The following is a 24,030-nucleotide window of genomic DNA, read 5'->3' on the forward strand; positions in this document are numbered from 1 at the left end:
TTAATTGGTTGGAATAGAACCTTCTGATGGGTTGGAAGTTTTGCAGAAACTGATTTGAAGTTGATCTCCTTGCTGGACACTTTAAGGTGTAACAAGGAAAAGAGAATTTCATAAAGTTAATGGAATGAGGCCAGGCGCGGCGGCTCACGCCTGTAATCCCAGCACTTTGGGAGGCTGAGGCGAGCGGATCACAAGGTCAGGAGATCGAGACCATCCTGGCTAACACAGTGAAACCCCATCTCTACCAAAATAGCAAAAAATTAGCCAGGCATGGTGGTGGGCGCCTGTAGTCCCAGCTACTCAGGAGGCTGAGGCAGGAGAATGGCATGAACCCGGGAGGCGGAGCTTGCAGTGAGCCAAGATCACGACACTGCACTCCAGTCTGGGCGACGGAGTGAGACTCTCAAAAAAAAAAAAAAAAAAAAAAAAAAAAGTTAATGGAATGAGAAAATGGGAGCCCAGAGTAGGGACAGGGCTAAGCTCCAACAGAGCAGGAGCAAGGTCTGCTTCAGCTGAACAGGTACACAAGGGCATATGAACCAAGTCCAGCTCTTGGTACTCCAAAGAGAATATTCTATTTTTCCATCACAAAATGTTTCTATTGTTAACATTAATTCCTAACTGACCTAATTAGTTTTATAACGAAGCTGGAGAAGCATCCTTTTCTAACAAGTAACTGAATTGTGGCCTGCCGAGACAAAGAGTAACACACCATTCTTTTGAATATTTCTTTAATATTACATTTAAATATTCTCTTTAAATACAGCATTATCACAATGTAAAGAACCTAAAGGGGAAAAAATTATTTTCAGAGAACCAGACAAGCTTTGGATTCACATTGAAAATACTACCTGTGTACAGTATGCGAGAAAGGAAATTGGAAAATAATAAGGGTTGTGGAAATAAGAGTCATTTATCTAGGCCTAGACTGGGACTGAAGCTATCTGCTTCTATGATCAGAGGCCTAGCTTTCCTAGCAACCATGAGCTAGAATTCTGTCCAACTCAGGTAGCACCAGAAGTGAGATGGACTAGGTTGTAGAGAAGGCCTTTTGCTTGACAAGACAGTTAATGCTAAATGTTAATATTTAGCACTCAAAAGTTTGGGATCAGTGTGAGTCACAACGGTAGAGTTAATGAAGGGGATGGACTTAAGAAACTACAGGTTTTCAGAAACATCAAATATCTTGTGGGTTGGCAATGAGCTTAATAATTATAGATTCATATTCCTGGTTTGATCCCAAAAGCTAATGTGTTCCTCATCGTGCAGCTGGAATCTACTTCCTAGATTAAGCTGGAGCATTCCTGCAGAGACAGTGTGCAAACCTCACTCTCCCCTTCCGACACAAACTTTGAAAAAGATTCTTTTCTCCATAAAGCCAAATCCCAATTAAGCTTCAGTCCTGTGGTTGAGGGTACCAGTCTAAGGTAGGGGAGTCTAGTTCAGTTCTGGGTAGCTTCGAGATCTCAGGTACTTAAGACTCTCAACTGTGTTTTGTGAGGCTAGGGGATGGGGAGAGATAAGGATCTATGTACTTAAGTTCCCCTCCAAACTAAAACCAAGCAAAAACTGGAACAAATAGGAAAGGCAGAATGAACTAAAAAATGTTATGTGTATTAAATACAAATCCTTTCAGGCTCAGAGTTTAGAGACTTCAGGGGTGAAATGCTGCTGTGACATATATGATGGTTTCTGTAAGACACCAGGGCCTTAATATCCCACCAGAAAAAGCTTTATGAGCAAGATTAAGTAGGAGTAGTGTCTCCCCACCAACAGTTTTTCACTTTTGTGTGTGTGTGTGGTTAATAAACCATACCAGAAGTAAAGTATGGTGTAAAGGATGCTTGAGAAGAATAGTTTTGCTCCCTACTGCCTCCATTTTAGAACAGAGACAAAGATCATTTTGCTAATGAAAGAAAATCAGTGCTGTTCAATGGAGGAGATCTTAGAACACAGGATGAACAGGAACTGTATTCCTCCTGACAGAGGTAAGAACTGAATCAAACTGAATGAGTTCCATTCTATACGCTTCAAAGGTTATAATTAGAACTTGAATCCTTTGGAATCTGGGAGTTGCATGTGGCATTTAAGAACTGGCTTGGCTTCCAATTTTTATATATCATCAAGATGGAGGGGTCCAATAAACATTTGCATTCTTGGAATTGAACTGGAACAGTATAAGAACTCTAACCCGCTATGTTGAAAACGACCATGAGGGTAGATCCAGGAAAAAAGAACAAAAACTGGTTGGTGACCTTAAGATTGCCACATCCTACATTCCACTAAAGCCCAGATCTCACAAAGAGGGAAAAACCTGGATGAAAAAACAAGCACTCCACAAATATGTCATCTTTCCAGATAGCAAGCAGCCTGTTCCTGCTGCCTCCTTTGGCCAGTTAATGCTCCACATAGGCCTCCTGTGGGATGGGTGAGCCCCAGCCGAAAGCTGCCTGACAGTGCTAGTGTCAGACACGTACAGAAGGCTCAGGCTCGTTATACCACATCCCCAGCCAATCCAGCTCTTTTTCTCCGAAGGAAAAAGGATGGAGAGAAAAAAAGACACATAGACAAGTTTAACTCTAGTACTTAAGAACATGTGGAAGAAACAATTCAAGTTACAGACCAGGAATCCCCAGTGTGGGGAACAGGTCAGAGAACACCAAACATGTCAAATATTAACTTATTTACCAAATATGGGATTGAAGGAAGGCAGGTTACATTTTTGTAAATCCTGGAGATTTTGTACAGAAGCAGAGACCCTTCCACTCCCTCCTCCCTAGACTCGACCAGGTGACTTTCCAGTTTGAAGTATTATGACACACCAAAATGGGATATCAGAATAACCACCGAGAAAAATGAGCTTGTACTCTGCCTGGGGCTTGGGAGAGAAAGGGCTTTGCCATGCTCTTCAAATTCTCGTGTTCTGGTCCCTACAGAAAGAATAGCTGCTTGAGTTACCCAGCTTTTCCTGTGAGATCCTAGTTCTTTGTTCCAGTGGCCCAGAAAGCTTAATGTTCAGCACTACGCAGCTTTCTTTGCCCCAAGACTATCCCCAGATCAAGGTAGGGCTGGTCTCCTTGGTACTGTTTCCCTTTTAAAAAATACTCAAACAATCCTTTCCCACCCATTCCCCAAAGACCCCAATAAAATAACATGGGAGCAGCAGCTGCTTCTACAGTTTTGTTTTGAAATGGTGTTAGATAAAATAAGGGAATAAATAGAGAATGGGTAAGAGGCAGGACCTCTAGCGCCTGTCACACTGCCAGAGGGAGTTCTAAGGAAGAATCTTCAGGGGGCCGATCCTCATTCTGCTGGGAGGTCTTCACCATCCCACAGCCCTCTTCATTGTCCGTGCGGAAGGGGAGGCTTGAGGGGGACCAGGAAGGGCGGAAGTCTTCATTTTCAGGCTCCTCAGGGTTACAATCTTCGGGCAATAGAGCTTCTAGGGTGGGTGCTTTCCCCACCTCTGATTTACAGAGGGCAGCTGGGTCTGTGGAGCTACAAGCCACGAGTGAGGTAACAGGGAGAGAGAAGACATTCAGATCCTTCTCCTTTGGGAAAGAGGCTGAGCCTTCTTCTGTACCAGGCTCTCCTTTCACTCCCAAGACTGGCCTCTGCTCCACTTGATAATAGACCAGGGGCCCACTGTTCAAGTAGGATGGGCTGTTCACCGTTGAGGCAGTTGGGTGATCTGAGTTCTCGGTAAAACACAGGACAGAGGAGCCTGGGGGCAGCTGAGCCTGGATGAGAATGGGGGCTGTAAGGCCTGGGCACAGCTCTTCGGGGACAGCCAGGGGCTCCTCCAGGATGCACACACCCAGGCTCTCGATGCTCGAGTCCAGGCTGGCACTAGAGCCGCTGGAATCTTCTTCTGCCTTGAGCCGCTCCAGTTCCTCTGCACTCTGCAGGTGCATCACTGCTGTCTCATTCTCAGCAATGAACTCCTGGAAGTCCTGGGTCTCAGAGCCCTGTGCTCCTGTCAGGCTGCAACTGGCAGTCGGGGAGGGCTCCTCATCTGGGGCTGCCGGGCGGCTCACCTGCCGCTTGCTCTCCAGCTCCAGCTTCATAATGGTGTGGAGGTAATGAGTCCGGACCCGGATTGGATTAAATTCAATGCGCCCTGCCATGTTCCCACAGCCATCCCGGGAGCAGCCACATGGAAAGGACATGCGATCCACCTGAGCGGGGACAAGAAGGTTGGGGCAAGATGAGACCTACAATCCTAACAATGGAGATAGGAGACATGAGCTGGCAAACAGGCAGTTGGGATTTGAGGTCTCCTTATAAGAAGAAAAGCAACCAATTCAAAGCATAGCATGCAGTGTGAGCTAACAGAACACTAGATGGTAGTTATCAGACCACTTGCATTTCAATCCCAGCTCAGCCATTAATTAGTGGTGTGACCTCAAGAGAATCATTTATCTCTCTAGGGCTTTGTTTCCTCTTCTAAATAGTAAGTAGACAAAAATCACAGCACAGGGTCCTTCCAGTTAAGAGTCCAGCGATACTTCTCTGAATGCTGATAGTTTTCACAGAGGAAATTTACGAGCCTCAGAGACTTTTTCAGAACTTACCTGGTTCACTGAGACAACAAAAGGCTGGACCCAAGCCTATGGCCTGCAATGACAGGCATGGGAGAGTGAGTGGAAGATCTTGCTACTTCAAAAAAAATACATTCTGGGGAAACTAAGCAAATGTGCCTTAGTTTGCTAAGGTGCTAGAATGCAGGTTCACACAGTGGCCAATTTTTTAGCTACCTGCTTTATTTTCCCTGAGGGTTGACTAGTTTAGTTCTGAAGCAGTTGCCAAGATAATTAACTTACAGACCAAGGATATCTGGAAAGGAGATGCTTTCTACCTCCTTATCACTTTCGTATTCCAACAGGAAAAACACATAAACCAAAAATAAAAGGAAAAATTAAAACCACAAGTAAGCAAATAAGCATGTACAAATCACAATGTCTTTCTATGATACTGACTTATAGAAATCTCCACTCCAGTTATACCATTTTTTTTTCCTTTGGAGATAGGGTCTTGCTCTGTCGTCCAGGCTGGAGTGCAGTGGCGCCATCATGGCTCACTGCAGCCTGGAGCCACCCTGGGCTCAAGCAACCCTCCCACCTCAGCCTCCTGAGTAGCTAGGACTACAGGCATGCAGCACTACATCTAGCTAATTAAAAAAAAAATTTTTTTTTTGAGACGGAGTCTCACTCCGTCACCCAGGCTGGAGTGCAGTAGCACAATCTCAGCTCACTGCAACCTCTGCCTTCTGGGTTCAAGCAATTCTCCTGCCTCAGCCTCCCGAGTAGCTGGGATTACAGGTGCCCACTATAGCGCCCAGCTAATTTTTTTGTATTTTTTTAGTAGAGACGGGTTCACCACGTTGGCCAGGCTGGTCTCAAACTCCTGACCTCGTGATCCGCCCACCTCGGCCTCCCAAAGTGCTGGGAGCCGTGAGCCACCGCGCCCGGCCCTAATTTTAAAATTTTTTGTAGAGATAGGGTCTCGCTATGTTGCCCAGGCTGGCCTCAAACTCCTGGGCTCAAGCAATCCTTCCACCCCAGCCTCCCAAAGTGCTAGTTACAGGTGTGAGCCAACTTGCCAGGCCCAGCTACATCAATTCTTAGGACTGTTCTCAGGTGTGTGTGTAACAGAATAACTCATTATGGGACTTTGGTCTGAAAAGCAGTATTTGGCCAGATCTACCACAGTTATTTGTTACCCAGCTAAAAATAAAGAAAGGGTGAGTTAGGAGAAAGCCAACCACAAGGACTCAGCATCTACACCCTCAGTAATTAAGTTCCAGATAAATTTCATTCTTAGGGATGGTATTGCTGTTTTCAACTGAAATGTGTCTTAAACTGTCCCCCATCAGAGGGCCAACAAGGGGCCAGGCACGGTGGCTCATGCCTGTAATCCCAGTACTTCGGGAGGCTGAGGCAGGCAGAGCACCTGAGGTCAGGAGTTTAAGACCAGCCTGGCCAACACAACGAAACCCTGTCTCTACTAAAAACACAAAAGCTGGCTGGGCATGGTGGCTCACGCCTGTAATCCCAGCACTTTGGGAGGCTGAGGCAGGCGGATCATGAGGTCAAGAGATCGAGACCATCCTGGCCTACATGGTGAAACCCTATCTCTACTAAAAATACAAAAATTAGCTGGGTGTGGTGGTGCGTGCTTATAGTCCCAGCTACTCGGGAGGCTGAGGCAGGAGAATTGCTTGAACCCGGGAGGCAGAAGTTGCAGCGAGCCGAGATCACGTGCTACTGCACTCCAGCCTGGCAACAGAGTGAGACTGCGTCTCAAAAAAAAAAAAAAAAAAAAGAATTACAACAATACAACAATTAGCCGGGCATAGTGGTGCACACCTGTAATCCCAGCTACTTGGGAGGCTGAGGCGGAGGGAGCAGTGAGCCAAGGTCGCGCCACAGCACTCCAGCCTGGGCAACAGAATGAGACTCCGTCTCAAAAAAAAAAAAAGGGCAGCCAACAAGAGATGATACTTTCTCTTTCAGGTAACTATGGTTTTAAGCTCTGCTAGGCCAGGTCTGATCCTGAATTATAAAGCTCTGAATACTATTTTGATTTTTTCAAAATTGGAGTAAAGGTACTGAAGAATAAGTGTTTGCAGATAGAATCTATAGGCCCACACTATTCTTCCGCTAACTTTTTGAGACAGGGTCTTGCTCTGTCGCCCAGGCTGGAGTGCAGTGCCACAATCATAGCTTACTGCAACCTATGCCTCCCAGGCTCAAGTGATCCTCCTCCCATCTCAGCCTCTTGAGTACCTGGGACTACAGGCCCATGCTACCACGCCCAGCTAATTTTTGTATTTTTTGTAGAGATGGGGTTTAGCCATGTTGCCCGGGCTGGTCTCGAACTCCTGGGAAGCAATCTGCCTCCCTGCCTTGGCCTCCCAAAGTGCTGGGATTACAGATGTGAGCCACCGCGCCCAGTCCTGCTTCCTTTTATCTCAAGGAATCAGTATTTAGGAAACAGTATTTAGGAAATACTGTTTAGGAATCAGTATTTAGGAAACATTTACTAAATGTTAAATGTACTAACTCCTCTTCATCCCTTTCCTAACAGCTGCTTCTTATCACCTCTGAGAAATGAAACAAAAAAAGATGAGATACCTCCACAGCCTAAGAATCCTGTCATGCTTGTTTTCTTTGCAAAAATTTTAAGAGACAGGGTCTCACTCTGTGACCCAGGCTGGAGTGCACTGGTGTGAACTCAGCTCATTGCAGCCTCGACCTCCTGGACTCAAGAGATCCTCCTACCTCAGCCTCCCAAGTAGCTAGGATTAGAGGTGTGAGCCACCGTGCCTGGCCGTGTGCTCTTTGCTTACTCTGTTGATGGTGGAAGGTTGTGGAACTGGAGAGTGTTCAAAACCATAGGGAATCCACCCCTGAATGGGCCTCCCATGTTCAGTGGCACCCACACCTCACCCTGCTGACCCTGGTGTAGATATACTATCTCAGGCCAACTTGGACTGACCTGGCATTTAATCCCAGCCTGGCTGCAGGCACATGCTTCTGGGTCACAATACAGTCGGCAGTCACAACCACATTCTTCCCGTGACAGGCGGATGGCTCGAAGTTCTTGCTTCTCTTCAGCATCAATGCGGTGGACCCCAGAAGCCCTCAGCAGGGCCCGTCGCCGTTTGGTGGGCAGAGGCTGCAGGAAGAAGTAATCATCCACCTCCACATTTTCCACATCAATATCTTCATCTGACACATCATCCAGCGTCAGGCCATCGGCCTCCACCGACTCCACTGTCCCATTCTTGGTCAGCTGCCAAGAGACAGGAAAGGTTAGCCTCATAGACATGAGCGGCATGCACCTCCTCAGTGACCATCCCAGAGCAGCACTGTCCCTTGAACTTTCTGCAATCATGGGAATATCTGTGCTGTCCAAAATGATGGCAGCTACTTGCACATGTGGCTACTGAGCACTAGAAATGCGGCAATTGGGAAACTGTCATTTTATTTGTTTATTTTTTTGAGACAAAAGTCTCATTCTGTAGTCCAGGTGGGAGTGCAGTGGTGCAATCTCAGCTCATTACAACCTCTGCCTCCTGGGTTCAAGTGATTCTCCTGCCTCCCAGGTAGTTGGGATTACAGGCGTGAGTCACCATGCCTGGCTAATTTTTTCTATTTTCAGTAAAGACAGGGTTTCACTGTGTTGGCCAGGCTAGTCTTGAACTTCTGGCCTCAAGTGATCCACACACCTCGGCCTCCCAAAGTGCTGGGGTCCACTGTGCCAGCCCAATTTACATAATTTTAATTGAACAGCCATATGTGACTACTGGCTGCTATATTCACTAGCACAGGTCAAAAGAATAAATCCAGAGTGGGAAGATGGGAAATCTTACGTACCATCACCTTTCTGGGTCCAAGCTTCTCAAAAACCCGTCTCATCTTCCCTCCTACACGAAAATCTATTTCCACAAACATACCCTCCATTTCCAGACACGTGTCCCCTAATTTACACTCACTTGCCTTCTAACACAGAGAGGAAAAGGTATGTGAATGACTGGATGATCCTTGGATATACAGAAAAATGTTAAACACCCTTCAACTTGCACCCACTGAATGCAAAACTACCTTCTTGAAAAAAAAAGGGCAAATTAAAGTGTAGTAAAAGGCTACCAGGTCTTAGTCAATGAACCCAAATCCCCACAGTGTGAACAATTATCTGTGCATGCACTAAAGAGCTTCATTTTACTCTAAGGAGAAAAAGCAAATATATTAACAGGTATTAAAGAAAGCCCTTAGCCGATAAAAAATGTATTTCTTCTCCTTTCTTTTTTCTTTTTTTTTTTTTTGAGACGGAGTCTCGCTCTGTTGCCCAGGCTGGAGTGCAGTGGCGCGATCTCGGCTCACTGCAACCTCCGCCTCCTGGGTTCACGCCATTCTCCTGCCTCAGCCTCCCGAGTAGCTGGGACTACAGGCACCCACCACCACGCCTGGCTGATTTTTTGTATTTTTAGTAGACACGGGGTTTCACCGTGTTAGCCAGGATGGTCTCAGTCTCCTGACCTCGTAGTCTGCCCACCTCGGCCTCCCAAAGTGATGGGATTACAGGCATGAGCCACCGCGCCCGGCCTCCTTCTCCTTTCTAACTTTTTTTTTTTTTTGAGACAGGGTCTCACTGTCGCTCAGGATGGAATGCAGTGCATGATCTCGGCTCACTGCAATCTCTGCATCCTGGGTTCAAGTGATTCTCCTGCCTCAGCCTCCCAAGTAGCTGGGATTACAGGCTCCTGCCACCATGCCCAGCTAATTTTTGTATTTTTAGTAGAGACAGGGTTTCACAATGTTGGCCAGGCTGGTCTCAAACTCCCGACCTCAACTGATCCACCCAACTCCGCCTCCCAAAGTGCTATAATTACAGGCGTGAGCCACTGCACCAGGCCTAATCCTTTTTTATTTGACTTCAAAGAAAAGTTGTATGTGAGGAAAGGTGGTATCAATAATTCTGAGCGTACTATGTACAGGCAGAAATCTGGGGTTGTTTTTTTTTTTTTTTGAGACGGAGTCTCACTCTGTCACCCAGGCTGGAGTGCAGTGGCACAATCTTGGCTCACTGCAAGCTCCGCCTCCTGGGTTCACGCCATTCTCCTGCCTCAGCCTCCCGAGTAGCTAGGACTACAGGTGCCCGCCACCATGCCTGGCTAATTTTTTGTATTTTTAGTAGAGACGGGGTTTCACTCTGTTAGCCAGGATGGTCTCGATCTCCTGTCCTCATGATCCGCCCGCCTCGGCCTCCCAAAGTGCTGGGATTACAGGCGTGAGCCACCGAGAAATCTGGGTTTTCTGGGCTGAGATGGATAGAGAGCCAAGAAAGGGAGTCTTGGTGGAAGGACAGATTGAAGACAAGCCATGGCTGAAAGAGTTCTGCAAACTCACTAGAGAACTCAAGAAAATGAGGCCTCATAATCCCTGGAGCTCTGGAAGCTGCTAGCAGGATGAAAGCCACGTGACTGGAGCCTTTGGTTGATTTCATCAGACAACCACAGAGTAGAGCTGGTAAAGGAACAACTCCTGGGAGAGACGTGATGCAATGGACTTGGGTAATCAGCTACACACCTGGTTTTCTTGTTTGTGGGGGGAGGCGGTAGAGAAATGAAGAGAAGTAAAGTGGGGCTTCTGGAGGTTTCCTAGTCAGTGATTTTGGTACTAGGCAGGCCAACTACAAAGGGCCTTTCTGTTTATCTCAGGATTGCTCCTGTCTACATCTCCAGGGTTGACCTCCCCCTAAGCATACCCCCTCCTACTGTCCTCTCATAGGCAAGGGATTAGAGATGTAACACGAGGACACTCATGTAGATGTGAGAATTTAAATATCGAGATAGAAGTGGCATTTCAAATCAGTGAGAAAAGAGTCTTCTAGTTATTAAATGGTATTGGAACAACTGGATATTTTCTGGGGGAAAAAAGACTCCCAATGTATACTATTCATGATAATGAGTTCCATATGGATAACAGGCCAAAATACAAAAAACGAAATAAAAATATTAGAAAAATTATAGTTAACTACAGTTGCGAAACACCAAGCAGCTGCTGGAACAACCCCAAAGGAAGACAAACATTAGATGGTACATGAGAGATGCAGAATGTACATTTTTTGAAACCAACTGCCTCCCTTATAGAGGGCTAAAAAACAGGCCTGGTGCAGTGGCGCATGACTGTTATCCCAGCACCTCTGAGAGACTAAGGTGGAAGAATCGCTTAAGGCCAGGATTTCGAGACCAGCTTGGGCAACAGAACAAAACCCCGTCTCTACAAAAATTGGCTGGACGCGGTGGCTCACTCTGTAATCCCAGCACTTTGGGAGGCCAAGGCGGGTGGATCACTTGAGTCCAGGACTTCGAGACTAGCCTGGCCAACGTGGCAAAACTTCGTCTCTACTAAAAATAAAAAAATTAGCCGAGCATGGTGGTACATGCCTATAATCTCAGTTGAGGGAGGCTGAGGCACAAGAATCGCTTGAACCTGGGAGGCAGAGGTTGCAGTTAACCGAGATTGCGCCACTGCACTCCAGCCTGGGCAACGGAGTGAGACCCTGTATCAAAAAAAAAAAACAAAAAACTACAAAAATTAACCAGGCATGGTGGTGGGTGCAGCTGCAGTCCCAGCTATTTGGAAGGCTAAGGCAGGAGGATCGCTTGAGGATTTCCTCTGCGCTCCAGCCTGGGTGACAGAGTGAGACCCTGTTTCAAGAGAAAAAAAAAAAATCTAAGCAAAGAATAAACTAGGTAAGGTAAAGCAAGGGATTCCTCTTGACATATAAAGATAAGCCTGGTGCAGTGGCCCACACCTGTAGTCCCAACTACTTGGGAGGCTGAGGTGGGAGGATCACTTGAGTCCAGGAGTTTGAGACTAGCCTGGGCAACAAAATGAGACCCCATCTTTAAAAAAACAAAGTGCTGTATTAGATGTCATCACTGCTGGTGCTCACTAAACATCCTGCTAACAAGTAGAGCTCCCGTATCTGTCTTGGGTTTGCCTGGCTTTGTCCCTACAATTCCTGTAAGTGGAGAACACAGAACAGGATGGTATACTGTTTTGACAGATCATTCCTCTGCCAGATTTAGGAGAGTAGAGTTTTCTTCTAGGGAAAGGAAGGAATGCCTTCACTGCAATAGATGAGAACAGTGTTTATTTGCCCAGCTGTTGCTACGGCAGCTGGAAGGTGACAGGGTCAGTGATGGAATTCCTCAGACAGAGGAAAGGGAAGCCTGAATGTCATTCTAGAGTGAGAAAAACAGGTGTAGGGCTTTAGGAATAGTCTGAGGGAAGTAGACATAGAGCTCTCAGAGAAAGAAAGGAATGAGATGCTCTGGTTAGCCTACATCCTCTGCCACCAGTTCTCCAACTCCACCACATTCTAATGTGTCTCTCTCAGGACTCTGGAAATAATGGAGCTACCTGTTTTAATATGGGTCAGCTTTGGGCTTCAAAGAAACCTGGCCAGGCTTAAACTGGTGTTCTTCAAATTTGGAATCAGGATCTCTGGGGGAAATTTTTGAGAACTAGTAGAAACTATGGCTGTGGGAATACCAAACAGTGCTAAGATGAAAAATGGGTGGCCAAGTGCGGTGGCTCACGCCTATAATCCCAGCACTTTGCGAGGCCGAGGCGGGCAGATCACGAGGTCAGGAGATCGAACCCATTCTGGCTAACATGGTGTAACCCTGTCTCCGTTAAAAATACAAAAAAAAAAAAAAAAAAAAAAAATTAGCCGGGTATAGTGGTGGGTGCCTGTAGTCCCAGCTACTCAGGAGGCTGAGGCAGGAGAATGGTGTGAACCCAGGAGGCGGAGCTTGCAGTGAGCTGAGATCACGCCACTGCACTCCAGCCTGGGCAACAGAGCTAGACTCCGTCTCAAAAAAAAAAAAAAAAAAAAGAAAATGAGTGGCTATGAAGAGCCATCTAAGGTGGGTCTTTTCCCAGCCTCTCTCTCTCTTGAAGAGCTGGTGTTGTATCAGGTGGCAGGCACAGTATTATACAAATCTAAATAACTATTTGATAATGCTGTTTGTATCTACAAGATTATCACGTAAGGGTGATGGGGATTATAGAAACAGCAGGATCCTTTCAGAGACTGTGAAATATCCAAAACCTGTTCTGTGCATCCAGCCAAGGGACAATCATTTGACCAGAAATTGAAAACTGTGCTTCCTTGAGTTCCAGGGTGACACACCTGAATGTCTTCACGTATTCATATTTTAAACGTAAAAAAAAATTGGGGGTGGGTGTTGGGCATGGTGGCTCATGCCTGTAATCCCAGCACTTTGGGAGGTCAAGAGGGAAGGACCACTTGAGGCCAGGAATTGAGACCAACCTGGGCAACGTTGCAAGACCCCATTACTATTAAAAAAAATACTAGCCAGGCATGGTGGCATGAGCCTGTGGTTCCCAGATACTTGGGAGGCTGAGATGGGCAGATGGCTTGAGGCCAGGAGTTCAAGGCTGCAATGAGCTGTGATTGAGCCACTGCACTCCAGCCTGGGTGACAGAGAGAGACCCTGTCTCAAAAGAAAACATACATACATACATACATACATAAAATTGAGAGAGGCAGTGGGGGTTTGGGAGGGGGAAATTCTAGGGAAGCCATTTTGCTATATCTGGTAGACTCCCCTGCCAGATAAAAAGAAGGGAGTCTTGGACTGAGATTTGATTTCAAATCTGAGATTTTTCATTAGAAAGAGTTGAAATCTCTATACCCCAAGGACAATAGTCAAATAAAAAAAAAAATCAGCTGGGTGCAGTGGCTCACACCTGTAGTCTCAGCACTTTGGGAGGCCGAGGCAGTTAGATCACTTGAGACCAGGAGACCAGCCTGGGCAACATGGCAAAACCCTGTCTCTACTAAAAATACAAAAACTAGACGGATGCACACCTGTAATCCCAACTACTCGGGAGGCTAAGGCACAAGAAATCGCTTGAACCCGGGGAGGCCGAGGTTGCAGTGAGCTGAGATCATGCCAGCGCACTCCAGCCTGGGCAACAGAGCAAGACTCTGTCCCAGAAAAAAAAAAAAAATCAACCAACCAACCAATGAACCTAAATAGTTTCCTACATGGACAGCAGCAGATCCCAGAACCCTTAGGCACCTTCATTTTCTTGGCATGGAGTTTCTCTTCCTTCAGGTGCTCACGCAGAATCTCTCGATGGTTCACCTCCTGTTCCTGGGCAAACTCACAGAGTGTGTAGCTCCGTACAGAGTTATGGCGCTGGGCCATGCCCAGAGAGCTACCACCCTGGCTGGGCACACTGGTAAAACCCTGGCGCCGGGCAAAGTAGTATACAGTCACCTGGTCAAAGCGTACATTCTTCCTCCGCAGCTGCTTCTGCCGCTTCAGGATGGATGTGGCTGAGAAGGGAGCACAGAGAGATGTTTTATTTATTTTTCTATTTATTTATTTAGAGACGGAGTCTCACTCTGTTGCCCAGGCTGGAGTGCTGTGGCACTGTCTCGGCTCACTGTAGCCTCCACCTCTCGGGTTCAAGCAATTCTCCTGCCTCAGCTTCCTGAGAAGCTGGGATTACAGGCGTGTGTCACCACGCCCAGCTAATTTTTATATTTTAGTAGAGACGGGGTTTCGCCATGTTGACCAGGCTGGTCTTGAACTCCTGACCTCAGGTGATCCGCCCGCCTCAGCCTCCCAAAGTGCTGGGATTACAGGCGTGAGCCACCATGCCTGGCTGAGAGATGTTTTATTAACTCAGGGATGACCTGTTTGGGGAGCTTGCTCTTTCTCATCCATCTAGGGTCTCAACTCTTCTTCTCTAAACGTGCTCTCTATATCTAGAGAACTGTCTAATATCTTCAAATCCTAAATGCTCTGTCAGAAGGGACCTTGAACTTCAGTTGGTTCATACAACTGCCTCCAGACTGACTATACCTAAACAGATGACCACAAAATCCATTTTTAGACATCAGCTGGGAAGAGGATCTCTAGGTAATCTTTTCTGGATATAACAACCTATAGCTTTACTGTCCAACACAGCAGCTACTAGCCACATGTGGCAATTTAAGCTAATTAAAATTAAATAAAATTTAAAATTCAGCTCAGGCCGGGCATGATGGCTCATGCCTGTAATCCCAGCACTTTGGGAAGCCAAGGCAGGCGGATCATGAGGTCAAAAGATCAAGACCATCCTGGCCAACATGATGAAACCCCATCTCTACTAAAAATACAAAAATTAGCTGGGCGTGGTGGCACACGCCTGTAGTCCCAGCTACTCGGGCGGCTGAGGCAGGAGAATTACTTGAACCTGGGAGACGGAGGTTGCAGCAAGCCGAGATTGTGCCACTGCACTTCAGCCTGACGACAGAGCAAGACTCCATCTCAAAAACAAACAAACAAAAAATTCAGCTCAATTATAATAACCATATTTCTTTATTTTCTTTTTTCCTTTGAGACAGGCTCTTGCTCTGTCACCCAGGCTAGAGTGCAGTGGCACAATCACCGCTCACTGCAGCCTCAACCTCCCAGGCCCAAGTAATCCTCCCACCTCAGCCTCCAGAGTAGCTGGGAGTACAGGTGCACGCCACCACACCCAGCTAATTTTTGTATTTTTTGTAGAGACGAGGTTTCGCCATGTTGCCCAGGCTGGTCTCGAACTCCTGAGTTCAAGTGATCCACCCACCTCAGCCTCCCAAAGTGCTGAGATGACAGGCGTGAGCCACTGCGCCCAGCCACTAACCACATTTCAAGTGCTCAATAGCCACATATGGCAACTGGCTACTGTTGGACAATGCAGATACAGAACATTTCTAGCATAACAGAAAATTCCATTGGATAGCATTGATCTGTAGCAGGGGACCGCAAACTATCAAGGGCCAGACAGTAACTATTTTAGGCTCTACAGGCCATGAGGCCTCTGTTGCAATAATTCAACTCTGCCACTGTAGCATGAAAGCAATCATACACAATGGGTATAACTGTGTTCCAACAAAACTTTATTTACAAAACAGGCATTGGGCCAGATTTGGCCTATGGGCAACCCCTCATATATAGTATCAGTTCTTTCCAAGAACTAATAGAGCCGTAAGAATTAAGAAATCTTGGCCAGGCACGGTGGCTCACGCCTGTAATCCCTGCACTTTGGGAGGCCGAGGCGGGTGGATCACCTGAGGTCAGGAGTTCAAGACCAACCTGGCCAACATGATGAAACCTTGCCTCTACTAAAAACACAAAAAATTAGCCAGGCATGGTGGCGGGCGCCTATAATCCCAGCTACTGGGGAGGCCTGAAGCAGGAGAATCACTTGAACCCGGCAGGCAGAGGTTGCAGTGAGCTGAGATCACGCCACTGCACTCCAGCCTGGGCAACAAGAGCGAAACGAGAAAAAAAAGAATTAAGAAATCTGGATTTGCCCCAGTTGTCCAAGCAGCAAGCATTTATATCCTGCTACAGCTACAATTTCCTGGAACTCTCTGGGACTCTGGTGGGGGCAGGGTAGACCTTTTCAATCTAATTTAACCCATTCTGGGAACCAGCAACCCACAACACAAGTAAAATCAGCTAGAATAAATCAGACTTTAGTCTACGGTATTAGAGAAATGAGGTCCTCCAAAGAGCAAGGAAAGATGATGATTAAGGACAAATCCCCAAGCCACATAGACGCTGTCTCGAGCTGCCATGGGTTCTGCTGCTTGGGGAATGTGGGTATAGGCAGGGACGGAGCAGCTTACTCACGTGTGAAGCTGGCAGTGGTAGGCGGATTGAGGCTGTCGCAGCTGTCAGCACTATCACTGCTGGAGATCTCATCATCTGAGTTGGAAACTGATGAGCCCACATCCACATCATCAAACTTCCTCTTGAGACCCGAGCCCGTGAATGCATCCATTGGTTTCAAAGGGGTTTCCTTGGGGAGCCCACCAAGTTGGCCCCAAAGCCCCTACTCACCACCAGCTAGCCAGGTACATTAGGATTCTGCCCAGGGAAAAAAAGGAATCAGCATTCCTGTCCCCAGACAGACCCCTCCCCAGTCTATACACACAGCTCTCTAAAGAAAGCACCTCACCTAGCACTGATGTCTGCTTTCTCAATATTAAGTTCTTTCTCTACTAGCTCTGGCCAACATTCTCCTACTTTCGTTTCCCTTCAGCCCCTCCATTCTCAATCACTCTTAGAATAATGAGATGGGTAGCAGCAGCACCTTTCCCAGTGGAGGAAAGGCCTTTGCTTCCAATCCAGCTGGGGTCTAGGCTTCATTAGCCCAGGAATCACAGTAGCTGCTCTTCTGATCATATAGAAAAGCTCTCCAAGGGACCAGTGAGAAGAACTTGAGATCAAAAACACAATTATCACTGCTGCTTGTTTGGTTGGCAAAAAAAAAAAAAAAAAGGAAAAAAAGAAAAGCAGAATTAGGCTTTGCCTAAACCAAGACTAGACCCAACTATTTATCTGTTTTAGAAACAGGGTCTCACTATGTTGCCCAGGCTGGTCTTGAACACCTGGGCTCGAGCAATCCTCCTGCCTCAGCCTCCAGAGTAGCTGGGACTACAACGCATGCACCACTGAACCCGGCTAGACCCACTTATTTTTCCTAGTGATAATACAGCCCGGCATTTCCCAAAGTGCGTGTCTTATGGTATTAATAGCTTTTACATAGAAATAGGACTGCTGTGTCAAAAGGGTTTAAAAAATTGCCTATAGCGGAACCTCTTAGAGGCTTTTAATATACTAATAAGGATGGTGAAGGCTGAGAGAACATAGAATGCAATGTTTCTACAAACGTGATTAAGGAACCCACTGTTTCCAAGGTATTTTAGAGTGCAAATAATGCTTGGAATACACTTTGGGAAATACTGCTCCAGGCACTCAATTTTGAAGGACATTAGCAGTCAGGAAAACCCTTTACCCAGATCTTCACAAGTGTAAAGTGTCTCACCAGGCTTCTATAAAGGTCAAATTTGGTACCAAATAATGGACCCAAGATTAGAATCTGCATGGCTTCAAAACCCAAAATCTTCCCCAATCTCATACTGCTCCATAAAATAGGGCTCATCTGGTCTGTCACCATCCTCTGTGCAAGGACATCGTAGCTTTACAATCTTTGCCCTCTATAAAGAAATCAGCAAGGGGAAAACAAATAGCAAGAGAAGTAACTATTTATTCTGGTTATATCAATATGGCAAGCAGTGTTGTTTTCAACACGCTTTCATACAACCAAGGAGTTCTGAGATAGTCCATTTCCTAGGTACCAATCTTTTTCCTCCATCTTTGGATTTAAGTTCCAGAAGGACACGAATCTGCTCAGCAGAAATGCTGTCAAAGCGGGAGCCATGTGTGATGAGACAGGAACCCTCCCTTGCCTCAGTAATGCCAGAATCTCCCCAGACTATGATCTCACTAGTTGCTAATTATGCAGCAGGAATAACAACACTGCCCAGAACGACAGGGCTGCATTACTGCAGAGCAGCTACCCAGAATATACTGTGGTGTCAAAAGATGCCTGCTACAGAGCTGTTTTTCTGGACTGTGTCTGTTGCAAGCAATTTGCCTGCTCTTGGATCAGCTCTACAAAGTCAACCAGACCTAATAAGTACCTTAGAGAAGGTATTTCCTAATCTATCCAGATTGCATCAAATTCTGCATTCAAGTCACAAGATGTACCTAAGAAACCTCAGCCATCAGAAGTCTCAGACAAGCACATTCCTGAAATAAATTTGGCCAGGGAGGAAAAAAAAAAATCAAGTATTTGATAAAAATTATAATTAAATTAAAAAACGAGCCCAAAGTATCAGTTCAGTTCTGCAGGTTACTGACCTTATCAGAGGTCACATTCTTAGGGCATGGTAAGAAAGGAACGAGCCAAGGGCTTTTTATGGGTTAAGATTTTAGCTAGGTTTAAAGATACCTATCAACAAGAAGACATTTATGCATCCAACAGACACATGAAAAAATGCTCACCATCACTGGCCATCAGAGAAATGCAAATCAAAACCACAATGAGATACCATCTCACACCAGTTAGAATGGCAATCATTAGAAAGTCAGGAAACAACAGGTGCTGGAGAGGATGTGGAGAAATAGGAACACTTTTACACTGTTGGTGGGACTGTAAACTAGTTCAACCATTGTGGAAGACAGTGTGGCAATTCCTCAAGGATCTAGAACTAGAAATACCATTTGACCCAGCCATCCCATTACTGGGTATATACCCAGAGGATTATAAATCATGCTGCTATAAAGACACATGCACACGTATGTTTATTGCAGCACTATTCACAATAGCAAAGACTTGGAACCAACCCAAATGTCCATCAATGATAGACTGGATTAAGAAAATGTGGCACATGTACACCATGGAATACTATGCAGCCATAAAAAATGATGAGTTCATGTCCTTTGTAGGGACATGGATGAAGCTGGAAACCATCATTCTGAGCAAACTATCGCAAGGACAGAAAACCAAACACCGCATGTTCTCACTCATAGGTGGGAATTGAACAATGAGAACACTTGGACACAGGATGGGGAACATCATACACCTGGGCCTGTCGTGGGGTGGGGGGAGGGGGGAGGGATTATATCTAATGTAAATGACAAGTTAACAGGTGCAGCACACCAACATGGCACATGTATACATATGTAACAAACCTGCATGTTGTGTACATGTACCCTAGAACCTAAAGTATTAAAAAAAAAAAAGATACCGATTAACAAACAAATTTCTCATTCCATTTTATTGTAGCGGGGAGGGGGAGCCCCTTGTGATTGAATACTTATGTGGGTGGGATTTTTTAAAGAGACAGAATAAAGCCGGGCACGGTGGCTCACATCTGTCATCCCAGCACTTTGGGAGGCCGAGGCGGGTGGATCACCTGAGGCTGGAGTTCGAGACCAGCCTGACCAACATGGAGAAACCCCATCTCCACTAAAAATCAAAAAAAAAAAAAAAAAAAAAAAAAAAAATTAGCCAGGCGTGGTGGCGCATGCCTGTAATCCAGCTACTCGGGAGGCTGCGGCAGGAGAATCGCTTGAACCCGGGAGGCGGAGGTTGTGGTGAGCCAAGATCATGCCATTGTACTCCAGCCTGGGCAACAGAGGGAGACCTTGTCAAAAAAAAAAAGCCGGGTACGGTGGCTCACGCCTCTAATCCCAGCACTTTGGGAGGCCAAGGCGGGTGGATCACAAGGTCAAGAGATCGAGACCATCCTGGCCAATATGGTAAAACCCTGTCTCTACTAAAAACACAAAAATTAGCCAGGTGTGGTGGCGCGTGCCTGTAATCTCAACTACTCAGGAGGCTGAGGCAGGAGAATCGCTTGAACCCGGGAGGCGGAAGTTGCAGTGAGCTGGGATTACGCCACTGCACTGCAGCCTGGGCGGCAGAGCAAGACTCCATCTCAAAAAAAAAAAAAAAAAGGAGGGAGGGAGGGAAGAGAAGAAGGCAAGCAGCAGGCAGGCAGGCAGGCTTTTTCCTTAGCCTGGAAACACTCAAGGATTTATGACTGGAAGTAAATGTCCACTCCTGTTCTTTCCTCAGGTGTCCCCAGGCTTCTGGTAGTATCTCCTGCGAATATTTCTCTTTAAGCCCCATATGAACTTGGGTCTGCTCCAAAATCATCTTTATTACTAGAATTCTCCCCGGTCTTAACCCAGTTGCCCTCAGGAGTATCAGTTATCTTTAGGTTACTTTTTGTGAACTTGGATGCAGCAAGGATTGCTGGCTGCTTGTTCTATTCTCCTCCTCTTTTTCTGTGTTTTCTCTACTTCTGGAATAGTGGTTTCTGGGCAATGATAGGAGATAGGTAAGAAAGAAGAAAAAAGATGTGACACCTAGGAGAAAAGTATTTTCCTTAAGCTGTCTGAGAGTAACTGGAACCTATGGCTATGTGTGTAAATAACATGTATACTGACTTATGGTCAAACTCTTCCATTCACGTGGATGGCACTCAGGGAAATCCTCAAGGATTCCTCTCTTCACCCTACCCAGGCTCTGTCAGTAGCATTTTCTCTGACATTAGCTCCATTATTTTTTTAAAAAGAAAAAAAGATTATGTCCCAACAACCAATATAAGATTAAATTTCAACCCAGCTCCCCTTGTCTAACTCTCTGATGTGAACTTGACTTTTAGATGAAGATGTTCACTGGGCACCAAGAACAAACCTCCTGTTCACTTCCATAGTGCCCTAAAGAAATCCTTCTTTGGGAGGCTGAGGCAGGAGGATTGTTTGAGGCCAGGAGTGCAAAACCAACTTGGCCAACATAGCAAGACCCTGTCTCTGTATTTTCAAAAAACTGGCCCAGCATGGTGGCACATGCCTGTAATCCCAGCACTTTAGGAGGCCAAGGTGGGCAGATCCCTTGAGGCCAGGAGTTCAAGACCAGCCTGGCCAACATGGCAAAACCCCACCTCTATTAAAAATACAAAAACTAGCTGGGCATGGTGGTGTGTGCCTGTCGTCCCAGCTACTTGGGAGGCTAAGGCGGGAGGATTGCTTGACCCCAGGAGGCAGAGGTTGCAGTGAGCTCAGATTGTGCCACTGAACTCCAGCCGGGGTAACAGAGCCAGACCCTGTCTCAAAAAATAAAATAAATAAAAATAAATTTTTTTAAAAAAGAAATCTTTCTTTGCAATAGTAACAGAATAGTTTCCTTACTTTCCAATTCATCAAATTAATCTTTCAAACTACAACTAGAAAAATCAGTCATTCCTACCTCTCTCAATTATTCATTGGTAGAGGATAAATGCCTGTGTTCAAGAGATACACTTGTAAGTTTTAGCACCTGGGAATGCAGGTCAAAACTGACAGTTAACTGTCAAAATGACCAACTCAACAAATGCTTTTGGAGAAAATAACGCAACTCTCTTTAAAGCTTTTAAATGCCAGTGAAATGAAAGGTCAGCTGACACTTTCTGGCTACATGCCTAATGGTCTTTTCTCAAGAGTTTCTAGCTGAACATTTCCCAATGGTATATGAAATAGTTAAGATCCAGAGCACAGAAGACATCAGGCTAGCACCTAATAAACAGTTCTACCAGCATATGTATATTTTAGTACTAGATCTAAGTTTTTTTCAGGCCTATAAGGATTCCTATAACCACCAAAACAAACAAACAACAACAACAACAAAAAAAAACCCAGCATATGTGAGACCAGCAAGAGGGACTGCCCAGGCAAAATTTTCTGGAAGAATCTATTTGCAAAGTTTAGGTAATATAAGTCTCTGTCTTAAATGAGTCCAAAGTAATAAGCTACATCTCACAGGAGAAAGCCTCTTCACTTGACTGGAACCCAATCTTCCGCTAAAGGTCAAGGAATCAAAATCTCCAGTAAGATGGTCAGGGCTACCATCTGTAGCTGGGCTGGAAGGAAGGCTTGCTGCTGTGTTACCATAAACCTGAATAAAATGACCTGCCCTGTTTCTCCTTTTACAAGATACTGTGGTTGTTTCTCAAATACTATGAATTTCATGGATCCATGTGTCTTTGTGATCACCAGGATCATGAACTTACAAAGCACTCAAGTGAAAACCCCCCGCTTAAGCTAGGTGTTTAAAGAAAGCCGTGCACTCACCACCCCCACTCCCCGATTTTTACCCATTCACTAACACAAGGTTAGAATTTTCCATGCCTAAACTACCATCGTGTGGAAGACAGATCTTTGTGGGAACTGGAACATGATGCTGCATTAACTCTCAAGGATATCCAGTCATTTATAACACCGGCACAACCAACATCCTGGCTTTGTGGATTTGCAAGACAGAAAGCCAGTGAAGAAAAAAATCTGAACTATGGATTTACCTTGAACTGAAAACTGCAGGACAAGGGGACAGTGTCGTCTTGTGGGGATAACTTCTAGCATTTCATTCTGAAGAACAGTTTGTGTGTCACACTGCCACTCTCAACCCCTTTAAAAGGATGAATCAAGACCACAGCACTAAAAGGGACGGGTGGCAGTTGGCTGCGTATTTGGGCCTATGAAAAAAGATCAAGCTAGCAACCAGGGCAAATGATGCTTTCATTTTCCCACACGACGCCAGAAATATGGGAGACATCAGGAACCGGAGCGAAGGGACATGTCAAGTCACCAGTTCCTTTTAATGAACACTCCTGCCGAACCCTTCAGCTCTCGGCCCACTTTCCTCTGATTCCTGCTAACCTTCCCGCTCATTCCAATCCTCTGCAGCCCCTACCCAGCCTTCCTCATCCCTTCCTGCCTGCTACTCACAAATTCCCAACCACTCCTCCCACATTTTCCTCTGTTCCCCCTCCCCTTCCTTCACTTTCCTCCATCCTACATCATTCTCCACTCCATTCCGAACTCAATCCTCATCCGCAATCCTGCAGGCTTCCAAGCCGCCCATCGGTCTCCGCGAGCTGCCCCCGCAGTCCGGGCCAGCGTCCTCGGTGCCCCTCGCTCCTACGCCTCTTCCCGACTCGGTTCCTTCCCAACGGCACCCGACCTCCCCGCCCCCCGACCGCTCCCGTCCGAGCCTCTCATTTCTGACCCCTCCATCCGCACAGCTCTGGGCTTGACCACTCCTCCACGGCCGCCCGAGGGCCGATCCCGAGAAAGGACGAGGCGGCACCCTCCGCCCCGCACCCCTAGGCCCATTACCGGCCCCGCCGCAGCTGCCTCCTCCCGTGATGGTCTCTGCCGCCCCCGCTGCCGCCGCCGCCCTAACCCGGGTGGGAAGTAGGGAGGAGCGAGCGAGCCCCGGGCCCCGCGGCGACGGCCGGGGAGCTCCCAGGGCGGCAGGGCGGGGAGGGAGGGCGGTGGGCAGCCCAGCCGGCAGGCAGAGAGGGCCGGGCGGCTCCGGCAACTCGGGCGCCCCCGGCAGCAGATGCCCAGAACCGCCCCGGCTCCGGCTAACAATAGGCTCCGGCCGCAGCGCACTGGCTCTTATAGGCGCCGGCACGTCCTGACCGAGACCCGGGGCTGGCTGGGAAATGGAGTCTACGTGCCGGCCCCACACCCAGCAGCATGCCGGGAGTTGTAGGCGGTGACTGTTGCAAAGCCGAAGCCGGCGGGCAAACCGGCTCCCGAGGCGGCAGTTCTGCTGCAACCTTTTAATGGGGGAAGAGAGGAGACTCAGCTACAGATCTTAAATAAACGAATTCTCCTCCAAAGCTCCCTTTTTCTTTCGCCAGGACCACACGCCATTAGGAACATGATCCCCCCCTTCTCCTCGCTCATGGGGTCTTAGTCTTCAGCAATATGACTTATTGCAGCCTGCGCAAGTTATAAAGAATACAAGCAATATTTTGAGTTATCTACTTATATGAGGGACTGCTTTGAGTGTTTTCTTTAAAAAAAAAAAAATTGCTGCCGGGCGCGGTGGCTCATGCCTGTAATCCCAGCACTTTGGGAGGCCGAGGCGGGCGGATCACGAGGTCAGGAGATCGAGGCCATCCTGGCTAACAGAGTGAAACCCCGTCTCTACTAAAAAATAAAAAAATTAGCCGGGCGTGGTGGCGGGGGCCTGTAGTCCCAGCTACTCGGGAGGCTGAGGCAGGAGAATGGCGTGAACCCGGGAGGCGGAGCTTGCT

The 24,030-nt window shown here is 46.8% G+C and overlaps 2 protein-coding genes across 16 annotated transcripts in view; one reads left to right on the forward strand and one right to left on the reverse strand.

Annotated features, from left to right (window-relative positions):
* Positions 1 to 8,651, forward strand: part of LETMD1 (LETM1 domain containing 1) — a 20,843-nt gene extending 12,192 nt beyond the window's left edge. For both annotated transcript variants that reach the window (XM_024257101.3, XM_063711771.1), the window contains one exon: positions 7,090 to 8,651. In XM_024257101.3, coding sequence (XP_024112869.1) covers positions 7,090 to 7,109 — 20 coding nt within the window. In that variant the 3' untranslated portion in view covers positions 7,110 to 8,651. The remainder of the gene's footprint in view (positions 1 to 7,089) is intronic.
* On the reverse strand, positions 715 to 23,399 carry CSRNP2 (cysteine and serine rich nuclear protein 2). 14 transcript variants are annotated; one of them, XM_063711761.1, is made up of 8 exons: positions 22,989 to 23,352; positions 22,282 to 22,455; positions 17,418 to 17,589; positions 16,683 to 16,836; positions 16,220 to 16,456; positions 13,628 to 13,887; positions 7,501 to 7,797; positions 715 to 4,178 (listed from the first exon to the last, which is right to left on the reverse strand). In XM_063711761.1, the coding sequence occupies exons 5-8, from the start codon at positions 16,368 to 16,370 to the stop codon at positions 3,255 to 3,257; spliced, it is 1,632 nt and encodes a 543-aa protein (XP_063567831.1). In that variant the 5' UTR covers positions 16,371 to 16,456; positions 16,683 to 16,836; positions 17,418 to 17,589; positions 22,282 to 22,455; positions 22,989 to 23,352; the 3' UTR covers positions 715 to 3,254. The 14 variants fall into 14 exon arrangements, with proteins under 14 accessions (XP_063567831.1, XP_063567837.1, XP_063567835.1 ...); XM_063711767.1 differs by lacking the exon at positions 17,418 to 17,589; XM_063711765.1 differs by lacking the exon at positions 16,683 to 16,836.
* Between the last annotated feature and the right edge of the window lie 631 nt (positions 23,400 to 24,030).

The sequence above is a fragment of the Pongo abelii genome, chromosome 10 (assembly GCF_028885655.2).
Source record: "Pongo abelii isolate AG06213 chromosome 10, NHGRI_mPonAbe1-v2.0_pri, whole genome shotgun sequence".
Lineage (NCBI taxonomy): Eukaryota > Metazoa > Chordata > Mammalia > Primates > Hominidae > Pongo > Pongo abelii.

What these genes read in the sequence shown, in the direction of transcription:
- CSRNP2 (XM_024257094.3), bottom strand. Translation starts at nt 16,370, where the DNA reads ATGGATGCATTCACGGGCTCGGGTCTCAAGAGGAAGTTTGATGATGTG. An exon ending in TCCATGCCAAGAAAATGAAG is followed by an intron (nt 7,798 to 13,627) that starts GTGCCTAAGGGT and finishes GTCTCTTGGCAG; the next exon opens with CTGACCAAGAATGGGACAGT. An exon ending in AGGCTGGGATTAAATGCCAG is followed by an intron (nt 4,179 to 7,500) that starts GTCAGTCCAAGT and finishes GTCCCCGCTCAG; the next exon opens with GTGGATCGCATGTCCTTTCC.